The sequence below is a fragment of the Sinocyclocheilus rhinocerous genome, unplaced genomic scaffold (genome assembly GCF_001515625.1).
Source record: "Sinocyclocheilus rhinocerous isolate Xijiao unplaced genomic scaffold, SAMN03320098_v1.1 scaffold285, whole genome shotgun sequence".
Classification (NCBI taxonomy): domain Eukaryota; kingdom Metazoa; phylum Chordata; class Actinopteri; order Cypriniformes; family Cyprinidae; genus Sinocyclocheilus; species Sinocyclocheilus rhinocerous.
This window is the reverse complement of record NW_015630288.1, coordinates 1,417,470-1,439,688: the sequence shown is the minus strand read 5'-3', so window position 1 is coordinate 1,439,688 and position 22,219 is coordinate 1,417,470. Positions and strand designations below refer to the sequence as shown.

Here is a 22,219-nt window from a genome sequence, read left to right as displayed (position 1 = left end):
GTGACGTAGACGTGGGGGCGTGTTTAAACGAGGCGTTTTAGGAGGGCTTGTACCAGTCTTAACTTTTATAAAGAATATCTCTTTGGGTTTGAGACTTTAGTCTTTGCAACTTTAGGGATCTTATCTATTCACGAACAGCTTGTAACACTCCAAAGAGAAAGGAAAACTTGAAATCGCATCATATGACCCCTTCAAGATGCACCCTAACATACAGCTGCATGCACTATTTGCGTCACTCACATTTGTTAAATCAGCCACAGTCACAATGATGCGCCCAAATGGCTTTTGAAAGTACATTATTGGGAACTCTCACTTAGCTGCGCTCCCTCTGTGCCAGTGGACATGTATAGTAAGTGTTTCACAGTAGTTTGTTGTTTCTTATAATAGACATTTTATAATTTTATAATCAGTAATATACAGGAAAATTAAGTATTAAAAATTACCTCATTTTAATAATTTGTTGCAATGTTATTGTTTGATGCCTAAAACTTCCTTCATCTTTTTCGCTGTTCTCCAGGACACGTGACAGATTTAGTGGCAATATTTCAAGTGTATCGAAAGTCTTGGAACTTGTATTATGATGTCTTTGCAATTTTACCTTTGGATTTGATTGTTTTTGCTTACGGCGGTGCAGAACATTGGACAATTTCAGGCCTAGTCAGGCTGAATAGACTCATTTGGATTCGCAAGGTATGTTAGATATTTTTCTATATACAAATGTTCTCCTTACATTTTTTTTTTTTTGTTAATATATTGTAATACATACAAGTGTTGGGAAGGTTACTTTAGAAATGTAATAGTTAACAGATTACAAGTTACCCTATTTAAAATGTAATAAATAGTGTAACTTTCAATTACTTTATTAATGTAACTGATTACATTTGATTACTTTTCTAAATTTCTATTTTTTTTATCTTTTCTAAACTTAATCATTTTCAAACATTTAAAGTAGCCAGGGTTAACAGTAGGACTCAACACTGATTACTATCAGACTTTCAGATTATAATTTAATGTTAAAGCACAGCCACTACCAAATCAGACTTTAGCACCTCTTTTTACTTTGAGATGGTTCTGAGGTTAAATACAGATTTAAAATCATAACAAGATATAGTTTAATAGCTCTGATACCGTTTTTGAAATCTTTGCATAGTTACGACAGGAAACACTGGCATCTAACAATGCCTTGGAAAAAAACAACAACAGTTAATTTAAAAAATAAAGCATATACATAAACCCAAACAGGAAATAAAACAATTATCAAATGAACATGTGTCCTATTCTGTGTCTATCCTATTCTGAAACATTGGTGTCTCATATTTTAGAGCAGTCAATGCAATTTTGGAAAGAAATCAATTAAATCTGTATGCGTGTGAAAATATTCAGCTGTAACCCCCTTTGTAATCGTTAACATTTTCAGTAACTGTAATTTAATTACCCATTTTTACTCAGTAACAGATTACAGTTACATTTATTTTGTAATTAAATTACATAATTTTATTACATTTAAATACTCCCCAACACTGAATACTTGAAAATGAAAATAAATTTTTCAGAACCTTAATGCTGACTTTTATCTTTGTGGTTGGGATAGTAGAACAAGTGTATGGATTAGTTGTGGTTCTGTTAGGTAGTTGTGTTTTTATCCTGATACTTGATCACAGTAGTTGTTTTGTGGTTTCAGATTTATCAGTATTTCTGCCAAAAAGAATGTGACATATATAAGAACCTGTTTGAAGAAAGGACAACAAAATGCCTCTTCCTCCTGATTTTCACTGTGCATTTTTGTGCTGGCTTGTTGTACCTCTCTGCCTGCCATGAAGAAAGGTAAGTGTAACTTATTACACCATGTCTACACTGGACGCGAGCGGTGCGGCGTGACAAAATACTATAGAACTCATTATAATCAGTGATGCTGTCTACACTCGATGTGGCGCGACACGACAAATCCCCGACAGTAAACTGATGCCTCATTCTATTTATGACATACTGACACAAAGTTAAAATGATTTGCAGCGGTTACTTTGTCGCATCCGGTGTAGACACGATGTTAATAAGTGTTTTAACAGTGTTACCCTGCAAGTCAGAAAAGAAAATACCAATATTTATAGAATTTTATAGACATTTCCTTTTTATTTAAGCCCTTTATTTACTTTTAAGATGTCAGGAGGAGTCATGGGCGTGGAATTCTGGGCTTAAATCTACTCAGTCCCACTTTGAACATTATATATCTGCAGCATATTGGTCAATTGCGACAATGACAAGTGTTGGTAAGTACCATGTATGTTTGTGTCTGTGTGTGCATATATGGGCCAAATTTAAAAACATAAAAGTACAAAAAGTACTTACAGTCAGTTTTCATCTTCAGACTGATCTGGAATGGTTTTCCTCTTCTAAAATAATTTTTGACAAAACACCACCTATTTGGGTAGTGACTGCACTGTTTTGTTTACAAGGCTATATCACATTGTTACAGTTTTTAACAGTTGTTATAATTAATGTAATTAATTGTTCTAAAGATGTATGTGTTAGTATATCTTTTTTCTTTTTCCAAAAACACATACAAATGTTTTTGTGCTCATTCACATAATGGCAATGAAGGGATGTCTGTCTTTTTAAGATTTAAAGGGGACCTATTATGCAAAAATCACTTTTATAAGGTGTTTGAACAGTTGTGTGGCCGCAGTGTGTGAAAACAACCAGCCTATAATGTTAAAAATCCACCCACTCATTTTTTTATAATACCAATAAATCCTAAACAGTCTCTCCAAAGGTGCAGTTCCAGATTTCTCCCTATGTACACGTCATCATAGAGAAAAAAGTCCCACCAATTTGTGATGCTCTCTGGCCTATTAGCATAAACACAGCCCTGAGTGAGAAGCAGTAGTCCGCCATTTCTGTTTTCTTGCTGTAGCTGTTGGAGATACAATGTCAGCGCCAAAGAGGCATTACAAGTGTTGTGTTTTGGGATGCACCAATGAACATAGGAGTCTCAATAGACTCCCTCCATCTGAGCCGCTGAGGACAATGTGGTTAAATTTCATTTTCGAAGAAAATGTCCCGGAATAGAATCAGTAAAGCCCCCAATATGTTTAGGAATCAATACCAGCACTTAGTGCACGAACGTCAGCTCCAGACAAAGTAAGTATCATGCATTTGTTTTCCAAATTGTCTTTCTGAAAGAGCTTCTTAGCACTCTGTAAGGCTAATTGCTAAAGCTACCAATGTGTCTGCCTGTTTTCACTGATGCTGCCTTCATGTGCTACCAGAATGATCGTGAATATGAATGTGGTAGTTAAAAATGGCATAAGAAAGCAATGTGAAGTCAACCGCTTGAATTTGTCGAACTCATAATCACAAGGGGGACTTATAAAGTTTGTGATAGCATGCGAAGGCACCATGAGACCAGCTATGTCATTATTTTTTATCGTGCCGTGCTCCCCGTCTGTGTAATTCATAAGTGCTCATTAATTATGCACAGTACAATCAGATGACTGACTTTTAAACCGAGTATGTTTTCTGTAAATATAACAGGCTTGTACTAATAGTGGAATGTTTATTAGCAAAGGCCAGTACTGATTGCCGGAGCATGAGCACTTGAAGCTCCGCCCTCTTCTGAAAAGTGAGCCAAGGAGCACCAGCTTATTTGCATTTAAAGGGACAAACACAAAAACGGCACATTTTGGCTCATACTTTAAAAGTGGCAATTTTAACAAGCTATAAAAAATTATCTGTGGGGTATTTTGAGCTAAAACATCACTTACACACTCTGGGGACATCAGAGACATATTTTACATCTTGTAAAAATGGGGCATAATAGGTCACCTTTAAAAAAAAAAAAAAGTATCTTAAATGATCCCATGTGACTTGTTCAGAATGTTCCAAGTGTTCTGAAGGCATATAATGTTTGGTTTTGGTAAAAAAAACAACAATGAGAAACAGCCTTTGTTGTCATGAATGCATTCATGCCAGTTACGCAAGTAGCGCTTAGCGCTGACATGCCCAGGATATGCACATAGGTGCACCATTTTGAGATATCAAGATTAATAAAAACACTTCTACAAAGCCCCAAAAATATGCATGTACTTTCTTCTCTGAGGTGAATATCTCTCTTGTGTTGTCAGCAGATAATCAGAATGACAGCTGAAAGACCTGCTAGCAGGAACTCGCTTTGTTGTTGCTGCAATCAGAACACAACAGAGATATTCACCTGATATTCTGAACACATTCAGGAAAGCAACTGCTGGTCAAGATTTGCTTCTTTTCAACTTAAGGAATGAGACAAATCTGTCTGTACTGTCTAGGTTTACAGTAACTGTGGATCCATAATAACTAATAAAAAATAAAAAGCCAATCTGCAGATTTTGGTCATTTGAAGTAAACTGATTTCACAGAAAACTGGTTAGTATATGATAGGCATCGACCTCCAGTCGGAGGATATCAAACATGACATTATATTTTTAGCCTGTTTTAGAACATTTGTTCCCTTTCAGGTCGATCTCTCAACATTGCGTAATCGCTAAGGGAAATCCCTTTCTCCGAACTTAACTGAAGCCTCATTGAATCCCACTATTCCACTGCAATAGCCAATGGCGCTGTAAAGGCAACAACGCCCATCATCATCTTACCTCAAAATAGTTCTCCTTCACTTTACATTGTGATTGAAGCCTACTTCGCCATTGACTTGCATAGAAGAGCGGACGACACATCAAGCACTCGACTTGAATGCCGCTTACAGGATGTTGCATGCGTGGCAGGCCCATGGAGTTCCCGGACTCTGTGTTCTGTGCCTGGGCCACACCCATGCTAAGGAAGGTACTGAGGGGATATGATTGCCGCTCCAGCGAGGACCTGCCGATTAAGATCCTCTGCATGAGCTCAACCTGTGTCTGTCCCGTGGACAGAAGCCCACAACTCTGTCGGCGCCGATAGCCTCGTGGTTAGTGTGCCGACATAAAGCGCAACTGCACTCACGGCGACCCGAGTTTGATTCCCGTCTCAAGGTCCTTTGCCGATCCTGCTCCCCTCTCTTCACCCAATGCTTTCCTGTCAGCTCTCCAATATCCTGTCTCATTAAAGGCATAAAAGCCCTTAAAACATAACTTTAAGAAGAAGAAAAAATAAGTCCGCAACTCTGCATTCTAAGCCACGTAGGGCCACAGCCCACATAGTTGAGAAAGCATACATCGCGGCTGGACATGTAGTATCTGCCCTTTTTTCAGATGAGGCTCCTGAAGTCCCTGGACAAGAAGGGACCCGGACCTGGAGCCTTTCCATAAGCTGCACATGGCAGTTGACCTCGCCCTGTGAGCAGCAAAGGTGGTGCAAGGTGTCGCCCGCAGCATGGACAGCCTGGTAGTACTGCAGTGTCATCTGTGGCTTACACTGACAGAGATGTATGACACAGATAAGTCTCCACCGCTTGATGCCCTGGTGAACCCCCAAGGCCTCTTAAGTGACACGGTGGGGGCGTTCTCTAAGAAGTTTGCGAAGGCACAGAAGCAGTCGAGGATGATGCCACACTTCCTCCCAAAGTGCGCCGATGCTCCCCCCGAATGAGAAAAAGGTCTTAGTCAGCACAGCGACGAGCCGGGCACTCGAGCCTCCACTCTGCCCCAAGCGCGAGCTCACAGCATGATCCTGAGCCGCCATTACGTCAGAGGTCAACAGAGAAGTCCTGTTACAGCACGAACCAAGCCTCACTTGCTTCATGCCCAGGCACCCAGCAGATCAGAAACAGGGTTCCTGATGCTTCTGTTTGAAGGATGGCAGTGGCGTCTACAGAGATAGATGTGATGCAAACCAAGAGATTCCGTTCATGCAAGTTCAAGCAGAGTCAAATGTATATTAAAATGTTGTGTTACCACTATGTACAGTTGTAATAAACAACAAAAAAAAATCAAACATACCTCAATATCAGAGCTATTTTCCTCCTCAAATTGTTGTCCACAGTGTAACCTCCAAGCAAGGCAATGTTTTGCTGAATGAAACTCGGCTTAGTCGGAGATGGCAGTGGTGTGTGTCCCCCATTATGAGCCATGTATTCGCCACCTGTCCTGTCTGTGAGTGGCGATGATTCAGCAACAGCCAATGCACTGTCCTCGCTGCAGCAAATTTAAGTACCATAAACCTCTCCTGGCCAAACAAGCAGTAAAGAGAGTTCCCAACAAGCAGCAAGAGTGTGTGCTGTACAGCTGCTTTTTCTTAGTGCCAAAAAGAGATGGGGGCATGCGCCCTATCTTGGATTTGAGGACGCTGAACTGTAGGCTGGAAAAGCATGTCTTCAAGATGCTCACGGTGAAACAGATCCTCAGGCACGTGCAGCCCGGAGACTACTTCATAGCAGTAGACCTAAAAGATACCTACATTCATATCCATATGGACCCTCATCTCAAGTGCTTTCTGAAATTTGCTTTCAAAGGAGTCACTTATCAATTCAAAGTTCTTCCGTTCAGCCTGGCTCTGGCACTGCACACTTTCACAAAGTGTATGAACGCAGTGCTTTCCCCCCTGAGACTGAGTGGTATGCTCGTGCTGAACTACCTTGATGACTGGCTCATCATTGCTCAGTCCCGGACAGTGCTAGAGGACAACAAATGCAAGCTCCTCACCCATTTAGCGTGCCTAGGCCTTTCAGTGAATGTGTAAAAGAGCACACTGCAGCCCTGCCAGTTCATTGCATTCCTGGGGATGAATTTGGACTTGTGCTCTATGATCGCATGGTTATCAGCAGAGGAAGTTCAATCCATTTTCAATGCTTTGACTTTGTTTGCACCAGGCAGGGCCATCCCCTGAAACTTTTCCAGAGACTGCTTGGTCTGATGGTAGCCGCAGCCTGCATTTGCCGCCTGGATTTGCTGCATATGGTTGTTACAAAACTGGCTGAAGGATCGCATGCTGCTGGACATGTGGGGGATGGCGTGCATTGTGGCAACGCGTGTATGTATCAGCACACTGGTGCTGTGGCTTGACACAAGCATGTACTTGGTCAGGTGGAGAGTGATCACCACGGATGTGTCACTGTCCAGCTGGGGAGCCCTCTGACCGACCAGTGTTCCACTCTTGGATGAGTGTTCAGCAGCGGTGGTACGTCAGTTTTCTGGAGATGAAGGCTGTGCACCTGGCTCTCCAGGAATTATTGCTGTCTGAGAGGGACTGCCACATTCTCATCCAGACAGGCAATACAGAGGTGGTGGCGTACATCAACCACCAAGGAGGAGCTCACTCGCATAACCTGCAGAAAATGGCATGGCAAGTGCTTCTTTGGGCAGACAGTCCTTTTGATCTGGGCAGTCCATGTACCGGACAGACTGAACTGCAAAGCTGACGTGCTGTCCAGAGAGGGCATTGTGCAGGGGGGAATGGAGGTTGCACCCCCAAACGGTGAGTCTGATATGGAACTTTTTGTCTTGCAAAATAATGCTCAGGAGGCAGAGCTCCAGACGTCAAAATTAGACTTTATTGCAAAAAGACAACAAAACCGAGATGCCTACAGATCGTCTGAATCTGTCTCTGCCCTGACTACCATATTTGTACTATTTTGTTATCGGTCACTGTCCAATGATCATACAGACCATTCTTTGAAATGTCATTCCTGGTACTTTACACAATTGTTTATTAGTCTTCATAACACTTGTTTTCATTGTAGAAAACCACCAGCTAGTCTGTTTTTAAAGGATAATTTCTTATCTACCACTTTCCAGAGGCCCAAGGTTGCAGAGGCATATACATTTTAGGATTTTAATGAGCTGTCAGAATGTTAATAAGTTTTACACACATTATCTATTTCCACTCATCCTGTAGCATCTCCCATCTCTGGCACTTCCTTCTGTATTCTCTATTCATAAATGCACCCAGCTCACATATAAGGTAAACTAAATTTCACAAACATACAAAGTAACTTCTTCAATTGTTTGCTATAAGATAATCAAATATTTTGTCAGAACCTCTTCGGAGAAGTGGAGATCGACCTCTTCGCATCGGAGAAGTATGCCCATTGCCAGTTATTCTTTTCCTGATGGGGGACGTGCTGTCGAGTCGCTGGCCAGTGGCACGGAAATACACATTTCCCCATCACTTTAATGCCACTAGTGGTGCAGAAGATAAGGGAGGAAAAGGATGCACTCTTGCTGATAGTGCCAAAGTGGGCCAATCAGCCGTGGTTCCCGGAGCTGGTGAATCTGTCAATATCCCCTCCGTGGCCGATCCTGTTGAGAAGTGACCTTCTATCTCAGGCGAAGGGCATCATCTGGCACCCCAGACCAGAGTTATGGAAACTACATGTTTGGCAGATTGCTGCACGGTCAGCCCACTATCTATTTTGCCATGGGTGCTAAATACAATAGCAGACTCGAAAGCCCCTTCAACAAGGTGCCTTTATTCACTTATATGGAATGTATTTGCAGCCTGGTGTGTTGGCAAGAACAAGTACCTGACCGATTGTGACATGTCCGTTATTTTACAGAAAAGCCTTTTTACAGGAAAGGCTGGACCCTGGCAGCTTGCCCTCTATGCTAAAAGTGTAAGTGGCCGCTATCGCTGCTTTTCATAGCACCTTAGAGGGATGTTTGGTGGGTAAGCACCCCCTCGCACCTCATGAGTTTCTTAAGGGGCGGAAGGCGTTTGAACCCTCCCAGCCCTTGTTTGATGCCTGTGTGGGACATGAAGGGGTAGGGGTGTCTCGATTCTCTTTTGGTTGGAGGCGTAGAGGTAGGAGAAAGGGTCAAATTAACATTTTTTGGGACCACACTTCAAATGAAGGGGTATGAGAACTAAAAGTAATCATTTGTTTTATGTTACATTCAATCGTGTGTTCATATTTATGGTCATGTTATTCAAAGAAATTTTTGCAAAAAATTTTAATCATAAATCATAACTGACTGCACGATAGTACCACCAGGGCTGTCCTTTGCAGTGTTGCCAAGTCTGCGGTTTTCCCGCGGAATTGGGCTACATTAACACTGTTGCTGCGGGTTGTTTTTCATGTCCGTGAGTTGAAGCGACCCCTGTAATGTGATATTTAGCCCCTGCAATGCGAATATTACCAGGGGAACCTCACCAAAAACGTCTATTTTAAGCCCCGGAACGCGATTTTTACCGGGGGATCCCCCTCAAAACGCCATTGGGCTAGTTTTGGGCTAGTTTTGAGTGGCAATTGGGCGAGTTTGTTGTGAAAACCTGGCAACCCTGGTCCTTTGGGCGGTGCAACTGGTGCGGTCGCACCGGCGAACAGACCGAGGGGGACCCATTCCCACCACCCCCACCCCCCGGAATGCGATTGCGAACTGACCTTGCACTGGACCCAGTGTCAGCTAAGGACGGCCCTGAGTGCCACAACATATTTTTATGTCTCATCAGAGAGAGATGAAAGTTGCGTGTACGCGTTTCTGTGTGTCTCTCTTTGAGTGAGTTTACTTCAAAAACTGCGATTTTATCCTCTCTTTGCTGTCAAATTAATATAGAACGGAAATTAAAGGCTCTAATGCACACCAGTATAGGTGTGTGTATTTTAGGAGCTAGACGACATATGATGACGTGTAACAGTGTCGTAGTGGTGTCCCATTTCTTAGGGCAGGGGTAGGTGAGGGGGTATAAAATAGAATTGGGATTGGGCCTAAGTACTCTGAGCAGTTTTCAGCACAGCATTTTCTCAATCTCCACCTGCCATTGTCTGATTGAAACAGACAAAATTATAAAAGAAACCAAAATGTTAACTGCGACAGTGATGTTTTGTAGGTTTTCTCCAGGCACTCCGGTTTCCCCCACAATCAAAAGACATGCAATATTGGTGAATTGTCTGTGTATGATCCCTGTGAGATTGGGATAGGCTTCTTTTTGATGATACAAAAGTGGACTAAGCATTATGACACAACATTTATTTTTCAGGATATGGAGACATTGTACCTGGCTCTTTGGTAGAACAGTGTCTGGCAGCAGTTGTTGGTATTGTTGCCTTGCTGGTTTTTAACTATATTATTAGCCAGCTTTCTGCCACTCTATCTGGTGAAAATGCTAAGAGGTAAATGTTTTTGATTGCAGATACTAAATTTAAGCTGATTAAAGATGTCCATGTAAATCAGAATTTTAGAATATTAAATTTAGAATAATAAAGTATTCTGTCCTACAAAGGCAAAAAACAGTTGTTACATATTTTATTAAAATTTACTGAAAAACTGAAATTGGACTATGGTCTGTCCTGTGACAGATAGGTTGAAAAATTTAAGGGGGTCTGAATACTTTCCGTACCCACTGTATGCTGAAATTCAGAGAAAATGTGGTGTGAAAATTGATTAAATTCTCAGTTGAATTTATGCACATATTGATGCTCTTTTTTTCTGCATAGGGTGGCTTTCCAGAATCTTTTTTCAGAAATGCGTCACTTCATGAAGCGACATGACCTCACAGTTTTCCTACAGAACAGAGTCATGAATTATATGGATCTCCTGTGGGCCAAATATCAGTATGATTTAACTTATTTTGCCTTTTCCCCTGCAATATTTGTAAATCTGTGCAGCATTGGTTATAGCCAAGGAGGTTAGAATTATGGTTATCTTTTAGCATTCCAATCGCTCTCAATGGCAGTTGCTGAGCTGGTGCAAATTTGAAATGTGTCCAATGACTCTGGAAAAAAGCAACAACACTGATTAGCCTTATTTGTTGATCTTTTTGTTTTCATTATATCAGAGGTGAAGCTTTTCCAGGAGGACATTTTTTAATGCACGATTTGCCAGTTGAACTGAAACAGAATGTCCTCATGGCAGAGAGAGGGGAACTTCTGTCACAGGTCAGTGTTTTTAAATTTTATTTAAAAAAGTAACCTATTTGTATGTCTTAAACCACTAAATGTCTGTGGGTTAAAAAAACAAACATTGTTTGAGTTACCTGAATAAGGGACCATGCTGTGTCAGCAACTGATGCTGTAGGAATTGCATCCAGCAGTGATGACCTCTGAGACCCAAATAGGTCCACATCAATATGTTGGTAGATGTCTCTTAAGCCCCACCTAACATGTTGTTCATAAATGCTTCTAAATGTGCTTCCTTGAGTCGCAAAGGCTTCCATGGGGGAGAATGAGAAGAGCAGGGTCAAATCATGTGATAAATGATCTCCTGAATCCTTAGGAGAAAGGATAAGAAAACCATTTCACTGGTTCATGAAAATCTGAACCAGCAGCGTTATATGCACATTCACAAAACCTGGTGGGGCTTAGTCTAAAGGTTAATGCATAAAATTCTATTCAGACATTGGGGTTGACACTCCTTGGGAGGAGTCTGCGTAAAGGAATTTGTGTGAAATTGGCATTTAAATTATAATACTGATCATAATCTAGTTTAAAGACATAGGGCCAGATTTAGGCCAGTAAAAACCCTTTTTGGTGTTAAAAAACTACTGTCAGTATTTACTAAAGACACAGTGTGGCTGGCAAAAAAAAAAGGCATTTGCCCTATTTTGTTAATTTTGGCCCATAACGAAACAGCCTTAAACTACTGGTCTGGAAAGTTGGGGGGTAAGAATCATTTTACACATTTGCCAAAGAATATTATGAGGGCTGGTTCAAAATAAACTAAACTGTTCCATTGTTTCCCTCTTTACAGATTCCTTACTTTGCAGAAGCTGGACAGTCATTCATACGTGACCTTGCTTTAACTTCAGTCATGTACTTTTTTCCTAAAGGGGAAATTATTCAGTACAGTAAAACTATCACAAGAGAGCTCTTTTGTATTCGCAGGGGAACGTGTGAGGTCAGCATTTTTCATAAAGTTTATTTCTTTACAAACATTTCATCTCAGTTGTATGCACTTTTAAAGGGGTGGTTCACTAGGTGGTTTTTTCTAGGCTTGATAGTGTTTATGGGGTGCAGTCTAACATGCGTTAATGCTTCGTTTAAAAAAAAAAAAACATTATTTTTCACATAATTTACCTTTATTCCACACCGCTCTGTCCCTTCTCTGAGAAATACGCTGATCATTCCCTGCTTTTATGAAGCCCCTCCCTCAGAAATAGGCGATGGGCTTTAGATATGGACGCTGTTGTAAATGCTACTGCTTATGTTAGCTTTTAATATATGGATTTATCCTGATTAAAGCTTTAATACAGTACAGCAACCGCATGTGCGCCCATGTTTAATGGTTCTTATAGCTATGTGAAAATAAGTGTATAATTGGAACAGTTCATTGTTGGAGCTGAGCTGAATGAGAGAGAGAGAGAGAGAGAAAGAGATGCAGAGCGTGTGCAGAGCAAGGAAACACGAGGAACAGTATTGAGAACCGCTGCTTTAGAACATTGATTTTGAAACTTGTGAATCCATTAGAATCGTTAGAAGACAGAATCGCGATTCATATATGAATAGATTTTTACGTGCACCTCTAGTTTTCTCTTCCTCTTCTCTAAAGCAGCGCAGCATGGCCTCGCCCCCTTTGTTGCCTTTTCCCGAGGGCGGGGTTTATCTGGGAAGTAACTTGTTGTAGTCCCTACCAGCCGTTTTTGTAGGCATTAAACTGCCAGAATTTTAAAAGACGATATCTGCGTTTGCATTGAACTTTCAGCTTCGTAACTTTGCAGATATTGTTTATGCTCAAACAGCAACATTAGACACCAACTAACGTTAAAAAAGTGAAATCGCAATGAACCACCCCTTTAAAATTAAAGCATAAATTAAGCAGTTCAGTGCAGACCTCAAAATAAGTTATAGCCTATAACTTGATTATTTTAATCGTTGTTGTTTAATCATTGAGAATTGTATTTTATTTATTTATTTACTGAATATTTTATAGATTTTGAATGATAATCTTTCAGAAGTTGTTGGACATTATCAGAAGGGAATGCATTTTGGAGAGGTAACAATTAAATACATTGTTCCCTTTTATATCAATCACTTTGACACTGCATCAGTGGCTGATGCTATAGGAACTCTGAAACCTGGATAAAATCATGTCAGTTTATTGGCAAATGGCACTTAGGCCCTGCACTTTGAGGTGTGTTCCGCAACATACAAATAGTTGTTACACCTTGTTCAGATTTTCAGGGCCTGTCCAAATACCCACAATCTTTCCTACACAACATAAATATTTCATGTTTTTAATTTCAGTGTTTTTGTTAATAACAGTATACCGCAAAGTGGAGTTTCTGTAGTGCCAGATACTATAGTTTTGTGTACATCTTTTAAATGAATAATCTTTTATTTGTTTTTTTTTTCCTGTAGGCAGGTTTTTTGTTTGGAAAACAAGCCACATTGACAGTACGTGCTGTGACATGCTGTGAAATTGTAGTCATTGATTTTGACAAGATCAGAGTACTTCTTGAGAAATATCCCCTGCTTAAAAGGTATGTTTTACAAACTAAGAAACAAATTACATGTTAAAGTAAAATCTCTTTAATGATAAAGAACATTTTATCAGGAAACTGTAATTTTTTTAGGCAAATTGAAGAATTCCGATCAGAGCCAAAATGCTACACGACATTGGTGGAGACTGCAGAGAAAATACTGAAAAGGCAATCCCATATCAAAGAATCTGATGTTGCACAGAGACAAAAATTCACATTGGCATTTCAAGGACGTAGATTTTCCAAGAAGACAAAATGCTGTGAGTATTTTGAGAAACATACATTATATAATGTATATTCTCAACACTTACCTATCATTATGAATCAGTGAAACTAAGTAACTATGGGAACAAGGTTTAAAAATACAGTAAAAATGCATAGCATATATTAATTTGCTGAAATATATTTGGTAAGCATTGAAAGAAAATCTGCCTGATATTAATTAGACCGTATAATGACTGATAAATTACATAATTAACTAAAAGAAATAACAAGGTTTTTACAAGATATAAAGGTTCTCAGCCTTTTTGACTTAAAGTGTCATGAAACACCCCTGTTTCAGCACTGGTCTTTCACACCTTAGATCTGAAAAAGACTCCAGATAGAAATGGGCGCGTAAAACTGTGGAAAAGTGGGAGTGTAGAGGGTGGGAAGAGAAGAGACAACAACCAATAAAACACAGACCTACAACACACTCATTATACAGACAAATTAATATTAAAATACCTTTAAAACAGAAAGAATAAAGGCAGTTAATTTTTGTTTACTCTTCTTTGAATTCTTGGTCTGAATCGTTTGCTGTGTGCAATAATCCGTTGTGTCATCGCGTTCATGATCAGACGCTCCACATGTTGTCATATTAAATATTGTTACGGTAATTTTTACAGAAATGAACTGACAGCGCGGAAGCTCTTTCATGAGATTTGAATTCTCCACTGTAATACAACCTCTTGCATAATACAGTGCAGTGATTGGATCGTAAGACTTCATTCTCATGAATAATACTCAGAAAAGGTCGGAAACTGATGACGTAGACGCGTACTCTCCAGCCACGGCAGACAATCACCACTTGCTTTTTGAACCGGAAGAACGAAATTGCTCAAAAAAATAACCACTTTTACCTTAATGATAGACATAATGAGTGCTATTGTTATTTTGACTGGTGTGCAACCTGTTCATATATATTAACATCTTAAAAATATGTTTTAGGGTTTCATGACACTTTAAAGGCCCCCATTGTCCGGTGCAATTTTAAAGCTGTGACTAAAAGTAGATGCCACTTCAGACTTAAACTGAGTAAAATTAAGGAATTTGACATGAAGAAAGTTTGACTGAAGGATATTTTCTTCAGGACAAAAATGATGACTAAAACAAAGCGTTAGCACTGCAACTGGCCTGAGAAGCCTGTACGTTAATCTTTGATTTTATAATTTCATGCACTTTAGTTTAAAACAAATAAATATCAGCCAGATTTAGTATTTTGGTATATTATCCTGGCATTATTTAAAAATGAATAATAAAGGGGGGGTCACCCCCCTGCCCTGATGAATGTCCATTCTGGTTCTGGAGTAAAAGTGCTTTAAGGATTGTGCCAAAATAGAAGCCCTAGCTTTTTTAGCAACTGATAAAATATATACAAATATCTTTCTAGATGTGGAGGACTTTGGAAACATTCCAATGTATGCTGGAGCTGAGGAAGAAACTGTTCCACTGGGACGAATGAAACGACAGAGACCAAAGTAAGCAGAACATTATTTTGATGATGTGAAAATTTAAACATGTACAGGGGTTTGACAAAATAATGTGAACACCTGGGAAATAGGCAATATTTCTTTGCCCCTTTTGCATGTCTGACAAGTTACCAATTTCACATACTAAACACTGCTGAACAAAACTTACATCACACTGATATACAACTTATGGAATATAGAGAACAAAAAGATAAATAAAAGGTAATTGCAAGGTTTTTTCACTGTATCCTACAAAAATGATTGACCCCTAAAGTAATGGGTGTTCCCATATTTGTCCAATTCCTGTGTATGTAATTTAATGGTATAAATAATAAAGGTATTTATATGGAAGAAGGAAAAAGAAAGTAATATAGTAAAAGAATTAGAATTTATTGTACAATAATGTACTTGAAGTATTTGCAGGTAATATTTTTATTTTAAAATATGCACATTCGCTCCTAATCATATGCCTTATTTATTAAATTACACTCTTTGACTTGCTATGATCTAATCCTCTTGTCTAGAGGACAGAGGTAACAAAAAGTGGAAAGAATGCACAAGAAACATCTCATCTCCAGCCCCAGCACTAGGAACAACACTTTCATTTGAAATTAATCAAAGTCAGGTTCATTGATAAGAGAAAATAACGGAAACACAAAATAATTATGGTGGGAGTCGGGCCAAAATAATAAACAAAGGACTAAAAAAAGAAATACATTTTATAAACATAATTTAACTACACACACATCAAAAAAAAAAAAAAAAAACTTCCCTTAATTCCTTGCGAAGTGAAAGAGAAAATGTTGTTCTTCCAAACAAAATGGCACCCACCTCCTCACTGGTTTCCACAAATAGTAGTATCTTTTTACAACAGAATGGTTCTTAAAATCTGTTCTCAATAATAGCATTACTCTGATCTCACACTTTCAGCTAGTGATGGGCACTATTAAAAGCACTGCTTCATTAAGCTTTGAAACCTTTGCAAATCCTTTGTTTAGAACCAGTGATTCGGAGCATGTATCAAACTGCCAAGTGAAACGAGGTTTCGTTACGTCATAACTGTTTCAAAAAAATTCTGTTTCAAAACTTCCTCTGCTAGGGGGTGATCTCTGAGAACCCGTGAATCTGTCTCTATAGTTTTTACCTGATATTGGGTCAGTGTTTTAATAAAACATCTGTATAATAAAAAGGAAGAATTGTAGTTAATGGTCTCTTATTGGCCGGGTTAACCAAGCTCTCCATAAAAACCAATCTGCACTTTTTTTTGCATTAAACTGATAAACTAAAGCAATAGTTCATACAAAAATGAAAATGTTTTAATGAGAGTGAATAAATAATGTGGGTGAATTAATTAAGTGTACATTATTGTTTTTGATTCCATAGGACTTTAATGGGACACTTTGCATATTTCTTCTTGTGGTCATGCCCATCACCTTTCCTAATGAGGTAAATGCAGTGTTACTGTGGTGTTTTAATACTACTGATAATGTTAAAGATGTCAGTACCTCACATCATAAAATGTGCTTGTTCCACTAAATTGGAAGCTTTAGCATATTGAATTGTAAATGAATTGAGCACCCTAATATTGTAAGTATCCAAGTACTTAACTATTGAGAAATATGATTTGTTTCTTCTTATACTTTTGCAGGAAAGCCATTTTGCCCAGCAGTGCATTTTATGTAAGATGGGAATTTTTCAGGAGCATGTTAGCAATCGCTGTCAGCATCATTACCTCATTGCTTATTGCATTTTTACACGTCAGAATGGAGCTGTGGATTGTTTGTTACATACTTGGATTGTGTTGTTGGGTGGACATTTATATCCGCATGCATGTTGCTTTCTATGAAGACAATGATCTCAAAGTTGACACCTTGGAAACAGCACATCATTATGTCAAAACCGGGTTCCTTGTAGATTTCATAACCTGCTTTCCTTGGGAACTTGTGGGTTGGATTGTGATTTCACCATTTGGTGAGAATGGATTTTATGCCAATAATGAAGCATTGCATCTTTATGCATACTTTAGGATTCCACATATTTTCCAGTTATATCGCATTCCCTTTGCATTTTCATTCTTGCAAGTTGACATTACTGCTGAAAGGAACGCCATTACTGTTTTGAAGTTGTTGGTATATTCTGCTCTTTTCGTGCACTTCACCACTTGTATTGCCTTTGCAAGCTCATGCCCTGCTGCAGACCTTTATGGAAACATAAGTGACTATTTCTTACCAGTGACAAAGCACAATTGTACATTATTGTCCTGGGTGAGACACTTGGACAAATCATTTGATGTCGATTTTGGTACGTATTGTTCTTCAGAGCTTTGACCATTGAATATGTTTTATTCTTTTTCATATAGCTAAAAGATTAAAAATAAATCTGTATATTTTTAAAAAATAAAAATAAAATAACAGATGATTTTTGTTCTTCAGGCACTGTTCATTTCCAGGAGTTGTATTTAATGAGCTTGTACTTTGTAACCACAACAGTATGTGTTGTTGGATTTGGGGACATCTATCCATCTCTAACTGCAATGGTAAGTATTAAATCAGGAAAATTTTGGATGAATTTAACTAAAAATGTCTAAGCTTTTTACTTTATGGTCATTAGAATGGGGATGGTTAATTGTCATGAAAATAATTCATACCTTTTCTATTTTTCCTTTGATTTGAGATGAAATAGGGCATAGCATGTTTTTGACAATATGTTTTGCAGTTTTCTACTTTACAGTTTAGGTTTTATGCCTTTTCTTTTTAACTGACAAAACAAAGCCTATTTTTCCATAAATCACACAATGGTTCTATGTGCTATGCATGTATAGAGACTCCCTGCTTGCTTTATGCATCTCCAGCCACTGACTTTTCTTCGTGCATAAACCACATTTTTAGAAAGCTGGCATGAGTTTCATTATGATTGCTGCGATGCTGTTTACTGGCTGGTTATCAGGCACTGTTACTGCTATGCTGGCAAACACAGATGCTATGAGAGCTGCTTATACAGAGAAAACTGAGAGCATGAAACTATTCTTGAAGGTATTTATTTTCATACAGAATCTGTTTCATCTTACTGATAACCAGTGTATCATTTGATTAATTTCCACAATCAAAAACAGTAATATTGTAAATTAGTACTGTTTGAAATAGTTTTTTTAATGGCAAAGCCTAATTTTCAGAAACTATTAAACTATTACAACTATTATTTTGGTTGTTAATGGACAGGGAGAGAACTGGGCACTCCAGAAGTGCCACATCAAGATGGGGAGTACAAAGTCTCTTTAATAGTGAAGAGAATACTAAAAAATGCAACTGGCCTTCAGAAAAGAGTTTTATCAATAAATGGACAAATCCTGCAAAAGGGAGATACATCCAGCTGCAGCCCCACAGCGCCACATGTTTCAGGACACACACACACCAGGCCACCTGTCTCAAACTGGAAGTGAGGCGAACCATATGGTTTAGGACAGATTTGGTCTTATTAGAGTCACACCACTTCCAGTTTTGTAGTGTAACTTTCTTTTGATAGATGTAATACAAGCAATTCTCACATGGATTTTGAAATTATTTATTGATACTCATTTAGATCATTGATAGATCATTTAGATTTAGGTAGTTAATAAATGTAGCATCATGTAGCATACTGAATTCCATTTGACTGTAGGCTATTACGAGATAATATTTAGGTAAAGGGGTCATATGATGTAGACATGTGGGGGCATGTTAGAACGAGCCGTTTTAGGTAGGCGTGGTTGACTCTTATGGTGTGTTCACACCAGACGCGAATGTAATTATTCGCGCGAGTGAGAAAGGAAAAATTGAAATCGCATCATATGACCCCTTTAATGTTAATTTTGTAACAAATAGTTAAAGGGTTAGTTCACCCAAAAATGAAAATTTCTGTCAGTAATTACTACTCACCCTCATGTCGTTCCAAACCTGTAAGACCTTTATTCATCTTCGGAACACAAATTGAGATATTTTTATGAAATCCGAGAGCTCTCAGACCCTGCATAGACAGCAACACAACTGCAATGTTCCCAGGTCCAGAAACGTAGCAAGGACCAGGTAAAATGCATGCTGACGCATTTTCATTTTTGGGTGATCTATCCCTTTAAAGACAGAGCATGGACATTGAATGTCAAGTATACTTTTTATTTTGAAATTCAAAATATTAAAAAACCTGTAACCTACTTCTTAAATAAAAAGAAATTTCAACAACAAAAAATATCACTAAAATTATGACTTAAAACTAAACTGTACTAGAAATAATAAACAGCAAATAATTATCAACTTTTGAAATTATTATAATTATCACACATTAAAAGAAGAGTTTACTTTTAGTCCCCTTTTTTCATTGCATTTGATCAAAAAAGTCTGTTCCCCGAATAAAAATTAAAATGTAAAAGGGTCTCTGGAATCTTGCACATTTTCGATGAGATTTTGTAGTGTGTTCCTACAAGAGCTGAAATTAAAAATGCATAACACACATTATCTCAACTTTGACAAAGTCAATAACAAACATAAAGTGCTCTGGAGTACCGTAACATAAACCCACAAACAATAAATGTAATAGAATTAGAACAAAGCATTAAATACAGTATATAATAAATACATTTAAAACATAAAGTGGCCATGTTGTTATGTTTTAATAACTCTGCCCCTCACTTCCAGGTTTAAGGCCCATTCACACCAAGAACAATAACTATAAAGACAACTATATTAGCTTCCACATCAGCAGACGATATCATCTGTTTATTCTAAGCTCACATTATAGCAGTATTGATTCTGATCGGGTGTCAGTGTTTTTATCGTTCATCAGCTGAGAAAAAAAAGTTCTGAAAGTGATTCCAAGGATATCGTTTCTCTGTGCCTTTAGCTGTGGTGTGGGCTTTGCTATTCTTTAATATTAAGAATGATTTTAAATCTATATCTTTATCGTTATCTTTATAGTTATCATCCTTGGCGTGAACAGGCCTTTAGATGGGTGGCCTGGCTCGTGTGTCCTGAAACATGTGGCGCTGCAGGACTGCAGTTGGATACTACTGGGCAAAAAAAGCCTGAGATGAAACTGAATATCTGACTGCTAGATTGCAAATGCTGTCAGTGCTGCACAGCATTCTTTTAAGAACCGAGAGTCTGAATACAACATTAACTTGAAATGGAAATAGTTATTTGTAACATTATAAATTTCTTTGCACTAACCTTTGATCATGTAATGCATCATAGGAAAATGAAATTCTTCAAAATAATGTATTTACGTTGGAATGATTGGAATGTTTCTGTATATTGTATGTATTGTATTAACTAATATTTATTTTCTCTCTTTTTTTTGTAAGAGCCACAAAATAACTGGGGCTTTATATGACAGTGTAGTTAGATTTTACGTATTTCGATGGAAACTCACAAAAGGATTTGACCAGGATAAACTGACTGAGTATTTGCCATCTTCATTAGTCGGTGATATATCAACAGTTCTTTATGCTGATTTTATAGCAAAGGTAAAATGTACTATTATTAATGTAAAGATTACTATAGAATGGCACTTTAATTATGTAAACTTATCATCTCTTTTCCTAGGTGTTTGGTCTTAATATCCAGATCAAGAAAACACTCGAATCTGAGACACGTCCTTTGTCTCCTGCGGCAATAACCAAAGCAGGGAAACTCAGTGTAATAACTTGAATGACAACTTAATTTGCTTGATCTTGTGCAGTAGACAGTGCTTGTGTTGCTATTTTTCCTTTTTTTTTTTTTTGGAATTAAATACATGTTGAAATTATTTTAATGAGCTGAAAATAATTATCCGTCACTCTCAGATTTACAAGGTGTTGTTTGCAGGGACCATTTTTTGAGACGATGTTAACAAAGGAGTGTCTGGAGGAGTTAGAAACTGATGGATGCTTCATTCGCTTATTAGCCAGAAGAATTTCCCAATCCCTGTTCAGAGCCAATGATCTCATATATAAGAAAAATGACTATGGATCAGAGGTTATTATTACAAGAACATTGGAAACATACTGTGCATCTGATTTTTGAAAATTTTGAATGGCTATATAAGCCTGAAAGAGTAACAGCATGTTAATGTTTATGTTCAGGGTGCAATTTATAGATACACTTACATAATGTTCTTGCATAATGTTGGGTATGCATTGCAATTTAGTATTAGTCAGAGCTATAGATATATACATTTACAAGTAAAGCCTCCCATCCCCCAAATCATCTTTTGACATCCTTTCTTCAATTTGAACCCTAATTATGTTTAAAAATTATGCTTTGTTTTCCTAGATGTATTTCATCCACAAGGGAGAAGTGGAGGTTTTATCAAAGGATAATACAGCAGTTCTTTTCAAACTAAAAGCTGGGCAGTATTTTGGTGAGAAAAGTTTGCTGCTGGGAGAACCAAAAGCTGCCACAGTAAGGTTAGTATTGCTTTGAATTTTTTTTTAAAGGTGCCTTTGCGTTTCCTTATGGACAGTGTTGGGAAGGTTACTTTGGAAATGTAATAGGTTACAGAGTAGTCAGTGCAATTTGGGAAATAAATCAATTAAATCTGTATGTGGATGTGTGTAAATATTCAAATGTAATCCCCTTTGTAATCGTTCACATTTTCATAAGTAACTGTAATTTAATTACACAGTTTTTCTTAGTAACTGTAACTGATTACAGTTACATTTATTTTGTAATTAAATTACGTAACGCCGTTACATGTAACTAGTTACTCCCCAACACTGCTTATGGAAGATGTTGTATAAGATGCCAACAGTTCAATTCCTTAACCGTTCTAGAGTATGAGAAGAATAGGTCACTCCAAAAGCCACAGGAGTCCACCAACATCAGCCAGAGAACATTTCAATCATGTTGGAAGTTTTCCAAGTGTCAACAGGGTCATTAAGTAGTTAGCCCAAAGTATACTTTGGTTAATGTGTATTCTAGGGTACTGTATGTGTATAGTGCATGTGACGCACACAATCAGAATTTTTTTAACGGCATACATTTGTTTTCATTCATTCATTCATTCACTGTCCAGACCCGTTTCACAGTGTTAAATATAGAGACAGAACAACAACAAACTACTGCAGATGGCAACAACAATAGACGCCCATGAGAGGAATAGCACAAAAACTGGACAGGCATGAAATTTTGTAGTGCGCATATAAGTGTCTGTTCACACAC

The 22,219-nt window shown here is 38.2% G+C and overlaps 1 protein-coding gene across 1 annotated transcript; it reads left to right on the top strand.

The window, feature by feature from the left end:
- The first annotated feature begins 13,546 nt into the window (after positions 1–13,546).
- On the top strand, positions 13,547–17,675 carry LOC107740010 (potassium channel GORK-like). Its single transcript, XM_016552282.1, has 6 exons — positions 13,547–13,580; positions 14,972–15,059; positions 16,434–16,496; positions 16,699–17,297; positions 17,540–17,586; positions 17,661–17,675. Exons 2-6 carry the CDS (start codon positions 14,998–15,000, stop codon positions 17,673–17,675), a joined length of 786 nt encoding a protein of 261 aa, XP_016407768.1. The 5' UTR covers positions 13,547–13,580; positions 14,972–14,997.
- Positions 17,676–22,219: the final 4,544 nt, after the last annotated feature.

What these genes read in the sequence shown, in the direction of transcription:
- LOC107740010 (XM_016552282.1), top strand. Translation starts at nt 14,998, where the DNA reads ATGTATGCTGGAGCTGAGGAAGAAACTGTTCCACTGGGACGAATGAAA. An exon ending in ATGAAACGACAGAGACCAAA is followed by an intron (nt 15,060 to 16,433) that starts GTAAGCAGAACA and finishes TTGATTCCATAG; the next exon opens with GACTTTAATGGGACACTTTG. An exon ending in ACCAGTGACAAAGCACAATT is followed by an intron (nt 17,298 to 17,539) that starts GTACATTATTGT and finishes TAACCACAACAG; the next exon opens with TATGTGTTGTTGGATTTGGG.